The 8,982-nt window shown below is 42.3% G+C and overlaps 1 protein-coding gene across 2 annotated transcripts; it reads left to right on the top strand.

The window, feature by feature from the left end:
* Positions 1 to 813: 813 nt before the first annotated feature.
* LOC147462037 (allene oxide cyclase, chloroplastic-like) lies at positions 814 to 4,394 on the top strand. Of its 2 annotated transcripts, none has more exons than XM_086509490.1 (5): positions 814 to 1,700; positions 1,837 to 2,096; positions 2,567 to 2,727; positions 2,935 to 3,078; positions 3,720 to 4,394. In XM_086509490.1, the coding sequence occupies exons 1-5, from the start codon at positions 1,462 to 1,464 to the stop codon at positions 3,969 to 3,971; spliced, it is 1,056 nt and encodes a 351-aa protein (XP_086365616.1). In that variant the 5' UTR covers positions 814 to 1,461; the 3' UTR covers positions 3,972 to 4,394. The 2 variants fall into 2 exon arrangements, with proteins under 2 accessions (XP_086365616.1, XP_086365615.1); XM_086509489.1 differs by having other exon boundaries at positions 821 to 1,700; positions 2,564 to 2,727.
* The last annotated feature ends 4,588 nt before the right edge of the window (positions 4,395 to 8,982 follow it).

Genomic DNA, 8,982 nt, shown 5'->3' with positions numbered 1-8,982 from the left:
CCAAGCCACCCATAATTTAGTGGACATTTGGGGAGTGTCAAAGGCATGCTAGGGCCACAAATACGAATACAAGGGGAAGTGAGTGTCCTAGTCATGCATCGCAAAGTAAAAAGGTCTTGTGCCTTAGAATACGATAAGTTGGAAGCAAGCCTAGTGGCAGTGCATGACACAAAGCATGTTTACAGTATAGTACTGATAAAGACAAAGGGATAAAGAACGCTTTCCCACCCATAGACTCAAAGAAAGGCAAAAGCTGCTTTTCAATATGGATGCTATTATCACGCGCGCTTTCAAGCCATATTCTTACAAGGAATATGTCCCACAGTGCCCCCCCTCTCTCTCTCTCTTCTTCACATACATATAAGTAGCCTATACTCTCTCTCTCTCTCTCTCTCTCTCTCACGCGCTGGCGTCTGGACTAATCTAGACTCGAGGCTATGCACGCTCCGCGGGCCCCAGTCAGGTCAAGTTTTGACCACAGCCCAATTAAGGTTTTGATACCTCTCCCAAAATTTCGTTCACTTATGACCACAGACCAATGACCATTGCCATAAAAGCCTCCATTTCCATTTCCATTTCCTCGTGTGATGTGGGACCTAAAATGGTTATTACACGTGGCATGCCTATGATTTTACAAAAACTCGCTATTTTGAAAAAAATATTAAATTTTTTTTTCTGTATGTAGGCTCCCTTTTTGTTCTTCCAGCGTGATCTGTAGAGAAGTGGGGCGCCGCGTCCAATTATAGCTCGCCCATTTTATTTTATGTACACAAAGCTTCCATATTTTTCAATTTTCAAGGCTGCGCGTCGCAGCGGATATTTGCAAGGCTGCAAGAATTGAAACACTTTCAAAAACGGTTATAAATAGGTATGTGCGCGCAATACCTGTGTGACACTCACGAGTCACAACAGCTCACAGCTCACAGCTCACAACTAGTTGGCTGCTGCTCTCGCCTCGCCTTCAGTCAATTAATTAATTTGCCTGCTTTCTGGACATAGGCCTAGGACTGCACAATTTAATTTAGTGGCTACATTAGCTGGTTCCCGTTGCTTAATTTTTGACAGCTCAATTAGGCCTCAATCATTGGCTCTGCTGTGCTAATCAAAGCCAGCTAACGGCTGCCATTGTTAAACGGGGGTCACAGCGCCTAGTTTCTTCCATCCTTAATTTCATGCACAGGAGGAATTAAGGGCCTTTCTTTTCATCCCCAATTGCCCGCTAATTAATTCGCCTCAACGCTGATCTGCAGCTCCGTCACATTAATTACGCTGGATGCTTGCCCGCCACTATTATAACCTCTAATTGCGGGTGCAATTAATCTCAGCAAGCACAGTACAAAGGGCCTTTTTACAATCTCCTGTGGATCGATCTTTGCCTTGGTAAAAGCCCGATTTACTGCGATCGAAATTGCCAATTACTGGTGGTGAATCCCACGCGCTCAAAACGCTTGGCAAGTGAGGATGATCATGTCAGCGGCGGCTCCCAACGGCAATTATTACCAGGGGGAAGTAATTGCTATGTGCAACATGCGACGTCAGCGCTCAGTTCAAAGGTTGCGTGCAGAGTACAGTAGGGTACAGTACGGTACTGCTGGTACCGAATTATCATCTCAAACATTATGTTGCAGAAGACTGCAGCGACAAGCACAGTGTACGGCAGCATCCTCGGGCTCAGCTCGCAGCTGCAGCAGCTTCACTTTGTAAGTGCCTCCCTAACGAGCCCTCTAACAAGTCTTGGGTTCGAAACTCGCGGGGACGATCTTTAAGGACTTTTAGAAATGTTCCTAGGGCGTAAAAATCTTAACATAGGCTAAGTTTGCTTGCAAATGTTTGTAGGTGTCCTAAAGACTCAGAGCTGAGGGAAGTGCGATATCTTTCTTCAAATTTGAGGAGAACGCCATCAAGGAGGCCGGCCTCAATGGTTTCTAGAGTGAGTGCTGCTCAATATAGCTCCTCCACATACACAAGCTGCTTCGCTAGTAAGAGTGCTGAGCTGCGTACGACCTCCCACACCAACATTGAGACCACAAAGGCGCCCAATCCAAGTACTGCAACACCTATGCCTCCCTCAACAATATTAAGGGAGCAAGAAGATGGTACTATACTCACAAGAAGATTTAGAAATTTTCTCATGTAGCTAGGAAAAGGGAGCCTTTTTCAGTGTTTTTCATACAATACATATCATCATGAGCTTCTGTTCTGGAGGCACCGCATACCTAGCTAGGTACGATCGGGGGCAAGGGACCGCCGGGCCAGCGGTCCCCTGCCCCCAATCGTACCTAGCTAGGTATGCCATGCCTCCCTCACAGAAGCTCATGATGTTGGGGGTAAGTCATAATGTGGGAATTATTGTGAGAATCTGTTGTGACTTTAACCTCTACATTCTTGAGGTTATTTGTCAAGTTCTTGCAAGTGACAAATCTACCCCAATTTAAGGGCTACAATTGTAGGCTTTTGTATCTTTTCCAACTGATGAGTCTTGAGCTTTGCGCATTCCTTTTCTTTCCAATTAATCTGCAGTTGGTGGAAAATCATCTAATGAAAGGCTTGTGGGTTTGTGCAGCAGATGAAGTGGGTGTGCAAGAGTTGACGGTGTATGAGGTGAATCAGCTAGACAGAGGAAGCCCCATGTTGCTCTCCTTGAGCAAGCTAGCCACAGATTGGTATAATAGATTTCGAATTCAGCCACTCAACAGCCTTGGAGACCTCGTCCCATTCACCAATAAGGTAATTAGTGTCCTTAACGCATCTCTCTCTCTCTCTCTCTCTCTCTCTCTCTCTCTCTCTCTCTCTCTCCCTCCATCCATTAGTCTATACATTTTGCTCGGCGAGTCAGAACACCGTCAAAATTTGATTTCAAGCTTTACGTTTTTGGGCCAAGTTTGCAAACTTCCATAATTTAACCATGCCTTCATCTAATCATCATGACTGCAGCTCTTTGATGGGTCGTTGAAGAAAAGGTTGGGAATAACTGCAGGAATAATTTCTGTGATGCGCCATTATCCACAAAACGATGGTCTCCTCTTTGAAGCGATTTATAGCTTCTACTTCGGAGACTATGGCCATATTTCTGCAAAGGTGAGATACTCTCTCTCTCTTTCTCTCTCTCTCTCTCTCTCTCTCTCTCTCTCTCTCTCTCTCTCTCTCTCTCTCTATCTATCTATCCCTCTCTCTTGTCCAATGGGCAAGCCACACATAACCAGTAATAATGCATGAGAAGACCTAGGCCCTCTGTATTTTCAATCACACAATTTCCAAATGTCATTTGATCGATCACAAGAAGATTTAGAAATTTTCTCATGTAGGAAAACGGAGTCTTTCTCAATCGTTTGAACATACAATGCATAACATCATGAGCTTCTGCTCGAGAGGCACCGCATACCTAGCTAGGTACGATTGGGGGCAAAGGACCCCCCCACCGGGCCAGCGGTCCCCTGCCCCCAACCGTACCTAGCTAGGTATGTGGCGCCTCCCTCACAGAAGCTCATGTTGTTGAGGTGTAAGTTACAATGTGGACAATATTGTGAGAATTTGTCCAAAACTTCTTGTGATCATTGGATTTAAGTGATGACAAAACCTACAAAATTTAGTATAATATAAGAGTTCAGTGTAGCCACTTTAAGCTTTTTTCCACATGAAAGATACACACATATGCATGCATGCTTGGACACAAGCTGAAAATTCAATGACTGATGGTGGTTACTTTGCATTTGTGGCAGGGACCTTACAAAACTCATGAGGACACAGTGATCACAGTGACAGGCGGCTCTGGTATCTTTACAGGGGTGTATGGAACGGTCCAAATCCATAATGTCGAGTATCCCATTGTGCTCTTCTATAAGTTCCAGCTTTATGGCATCCCAAAACTCCCCAAAGCCCTAAGATGGGACACTGTGCCTCCTGCCAAAGGCGTGCGTCCCTCTCACACTGCTTCCATGCCTGGCTTTGCCCTCCCTAATTTCACTGACTAATACATTGATGAAGAAAGAAGTCCTCGAAGCTTCCAAGATGACAACTCATTACTTTCTTTGCAGAAGATCATGCATGCCAAGTTTCATCTATGTCTTCAAGGGAGGTATCGCTTAAGCATATAGTGGAAAATATTGATGAGTAGAGGTTCCGAATTGTCTAGTCACGTCTTTCTTTTCCACGTCCCTGCTCCTTCTCCACTACAAGCTCATTCTTGTGGATATTGTCATCTCCATATTCCATGGACACAAGCTTATCCTCATGTTGCACGAGGATCCTAACATGTTTTGCACTCTCCAAGCTAAGGAGTTGTGTTGTAATTGTCTAGTTTTGGCACGATATCTTGTCCATTGACAAAAATAATGTTTGATAAACTTGTTCCCAAGTGATTAATATGGCATAAAAGGCGGGCATGTTAAATGTCACGCTTAGTATCTAGCTGTGCAAAGTGGGTACACCTCAATTTGCACCCACCCATTCTGGAGTCATGGGGTGTAGAGAGTGGGTTGGAACAGTTGATAGACCAATACATATGGGAGGGAAGGTGCAATGATGTGGGTATATTGTACAAATCCATCTATCCTCTCTTGATAGCATAGCTGTCACAAAGGGCTTGTCTACTCTCCCTCTATTATCGTTTTTTCTCTCTAGAGTTCTCTCTCTCTCTCTCTCTCTCTCTCTCTCTCTCTCTCTCTCTCATGCTCCCATGTCACCACACCTTCCGCTATATTTTGATTGGGTATCAGAGCCTCGGTTTGACGACACCATAAATCTTGCGATAGGGAGTGTGTGAGTGGCTAATCGAGCTAAAGTTTTTCGCCAATAGGAAGCGAGTCAAGACTGCATTTTTGTTGCAAACACCACCTTTATATCTACGTTTTTCATTGGGAGGGGTTTGGAGGTTGTTTGCTTTGATTTTGTGGCAAAGCGCCCTTGAGAACCTACGTTTTGCAATCGGCTTGATGCCCAGTTTGAAAGTGTCTACTACGGAGGATTTTCTATTTGCGACCTTGGACTATTTTGGCCAATAGTCCAAGGCACAGTAGATGTAGATGACCCATACAAAGACACAGTGGATAATTTCTTTGGAGCATTTTTTAGGGTCTGCTCATGACAAGGAGTTGCAAGAGTTTTTTTGAGTGGAAGGTCTTAACATTATTGTGGTGTTTCAAAAGCGGGATGCCACCAACTAACAGGGAGCTATCAAGACTTGAAGGTGCTTATGGATATGGTACTAGAGACCTACAACCTTATCTTGATGGTGCTCATGCAGATTGTACTCTTTCTTCCAAGCAGCTGGAGAAGCTTACGCAATATCAAAACTCATGAGATTGGGTAAATTGCAAAATTTTGAATTTTTCATCTTCCTCCATTATACTTGGCAAGGGCTTGACCACACTTGAGTATGAGGCTGGGCATTCTTGATTCACTTGGCAAAAGCCTACACTAGGATGATGCCTATGAAGAGAGCGCACCTTGAGGTTTGCTTGCAAACTTTGGATTATCAACAATTAAAATACCATGAAGGATCACATTTAGTAGATGCAAGAGCTATAGTAGGTGATTCTTCATGTTAGGAAGTTTGATCTCTTTGGAGGAGATTGCTATGAAGTTGATGACACATTTCACTCTTGACTAGGGTGCTCCCTTGACTATTTCAGTAGGAAGAGCTCTAGTAGGTGATTATTCACATTAGGAAGTTGATCTCTTTGGAGGAGATGGCTATGAAGTTGATGACACATTTCACTCTTGACTAGGGTGCTCCCTTGACTATTTCGGGAAGAGCGATCGTAGTTGATTCTTCGTGTTAGGATGTTGACCTCTTTGAAGAAGATGGCTATGAAGTTGACGACACGTTTCACTCTTGACTGGGGTGCTCCCTTGACTATTTTGGTATTTTGGGAAGGACCGCTATCTTGACATGGGGGCAGTTGGATTTAGAGGGGGTCATCCAAGAAAGTGAAGTAGAAGCAAAAGGCATAGAAAGATGATACTTTTGGAGCTTGTGAGAGATCCAAGAAAATCGTGATATGATAAAAGTGTCTAGAATAAGGGCATATTTGAAGGAATATCTGGAAAATTATATTTCATATTGTGGGTCCAATAAGGTAGGTACTAATGCACTTGTTTTGGCTCTTATACCCTCGGTTAATCTACCTTCATCTTCACTAGGAAATCCCAAAGACTTTGAAAAGGATACTACTCTTGTCATATATATTTCTCAACACCAAGCTCAAGTCGTTGCTCCCACTTCCTTGACATAGCATAGAGGACCTAGCTAGTCATTCAAGGATGGTGTCGCAGTCAAGTCAAACGTTCTTTATCTTTGTGATGCTCGATCATATGAAACATCCATGTTGTCTTTTGGCATTCTGAGCTAGACTTTGGAGAAAGGTGTCTCGAGTCGTTCCTGAAGGAGGCCAACTTAATCTCCTATTTTCATACCCATAACCTATAGATAATAATGATATGATCACACAGCATGGTGTACAAGGGGTGGAGGTCTAGCCTCTATGCATGACACTGGATGGCCTTGGAAAACATTGATGGTGGTTGCATGCATTTGTTACCATCGGTGGACAAAATTGACCATGTCGTATAGCTCTATATAGAGAGTTTGCTGTGATTGTCTAGTGGTGGATTGGACTTGTTAGATTCCCTCTTCACTCGTGGAGGCCCCACATCCATGGTCTTGTCGTGTATCCAGGAACTACAAGGGGGTGTTAGAGTTTTGCAGGTCATCGGGTCTCCCATCTTAAAGGCTACTAAGAGAGGGCTTCTTTGTGGTTGTGCCCAACCTTATAAGGCTTTTCTAGGTCCTAGGAAACATGGGGGATTTTCCCAATTTTGTCCAAGATTTCCACTTGTACATATTTCTAGGGAGTGCCTATTTTTTATGCCGACCCTTACATTGCCATATGTTCAAGGTCGTGGGGTGTAGGGAGTGGGGCAAGAAAATTTGGTAGACCCATATATAAGGAAGGGGAATGCTCCTATCTGGATAGATTGTATAGAGCCTCATATGTTCACTTGATAGCAAATTTTTATTACAACAATTGTATACTCTGATCTCTTCTATCTTCTCTCTCTATTTGGTGCTGTTTTCTTAAATACAACTACAAAAATGCACACGAAGATGGAGAAGATGAAGGAAAAGATCAAGGGAACACAACAAAGGAAGTAGTTTTAATAAGTGTGCGAGTGCAAATATAAGGCTTTCCCTAGAGTGATGGGTGTATATATGTACATTTATTATGGTAACAAATCCCCCTTGGGAGTGATGAGGTGAATATAACCTGGCACTCATGTATAGGGAATTGTTAGAACCTATGTGATTAGTCTACAAAGGGAAATATGCACAAAGCTTTGTGAAAAGCTTCAAACTTCTCAGGAAGCAAAGCCTTAGTGAAAATATCAATTTTGTTGTCTTGGGTAGGCACATAAGCGAAGCTTTTTCCTCCTCTCAGATAATGATAATGCACCTTGATGTGATTTGTGCAAGCACGGAACATTGGGCTCCTTGCAATTGCCAAAGCACTTTGAATGTCAATGAAAATCATGGTGAAATACTATTGTCCATCACCCAAGTTATTCAAAAAGCATCTGAGCCAAACACACGTAGTAATACCTATAAAACCTACCCTATACTCAACCTCACAACTAGAAAGCCATTGTAGGGTGCTTCTTGCTCAACCAAGAAATGCATGAGCTATTGAGATTGAAAAAAGAAACATTAGTGGATACATACATAGCAACCATCTCAATCCGAGTCTGAAAAACCATTTAAATCTAGCGGCAAAGATCCCTCGTCGTTGACACAAAACAATTCAAGATGTACTCAAATAGTAGAAGATCCACTTCATTGCCCTCCAATATGTAGACCCTAGGCTATTCATAAATGTGCTCACCTATGAGACTGCATTGAACATCTAGCTTGGTAATGCATACTTAAATTATGCAACCAAAATCCTACTAATAGATAGTGGCATAGTATCCTAAATCATGAAGACTACACTTCAACCTATCTCCATAGGAATAGGAATAGTCAAGGATGAATCTGGGCAACAACACCTCAATGTACTTTGTATGACAAGCAATACCTTCATCAACTTGCTTAAATTGTATGCCCTAACAATGATACAAAATTTCCAAATATGACATCTCAAAAGAGGCATTGAAATGAGGCTTAAAATCATCAAGATGTCTACCTTGCATTTGTTCCAGTGAGCAACATGTCGTTAAATAGAGCACAATGATTTAAAGAATACATCATCCGCCTTATGATGCACAAAGTGCTCTCAGGAGGACTATTTTGAAAAACATGTGCAACCAAGTAAGAATGAATCTTTTCATACTAAGCATGTGGAGCTTTTTGCAATCCATACAAACCCTCCCCAAACCAGCACACTTTTTTTCTTGCCCTTTTTGAACGAAATCATGAGGTTTCATTACATACATTTCCTCATGCAAATCACCATTCAAAAGCACATTTTAACCACAAGTGGGAGAAATAGTCTTATCAAAACCAATGTCCTTCTCTTGAGCCTAACAACAATCAACACTACCAGGAGGCTTATATTTTAACTTCGAAACCCACCTAGTGCCAAATAGACCTTTTTCCAAGAGACAAGTGACACAAAAACCATGTGTTATTCTTCACAATACCATCATAATCAGATTGCATTATATCCAGCTAATTTTTTAGACTTTTTGCTTCGGATCAAATGACAAATTTCTCCCCCATCATACATACTAGATGAAGCCAAAACTAACAATCTGATTTATAAGGGGGTTGCAAAAAACTTGAATGAGTATGACTACACAAAGGTCTACCAATTGACTATCAGAAAGGTTTGGACTAGCTAGTTTGGCATAATTCTCACCTATTCATTTTCATACCTATCCTCATCAGTTTCAGCCCTATCCTCATCAATTACATCTCTTAATTTTGCATCAAAAAATGGATCTCTAACGTCATTATAAAAGGCTTATCATTCAATTTTTTGCATTTTG

The sequence above is a fragment of the Adiantum capillus-veneris genome, chromosome 3 (genome assembly GCF_014529385.1).
Source record: "Adiantum capillus-veneris isolate H3 chromosome 3, ASM1452938v2, whole genome shotgun sequence".
Classification (NCBI taxonomy): Eukaryota; Viridiplantae; Streptophyta; class Polypodiopsida; order Polypodiales; family Pteridaceae; genus Adiantum; species Adiantum capillus-veneris.
This window is presented reverse-complemented; position numbering and strand designations above follow the sequence as displayed.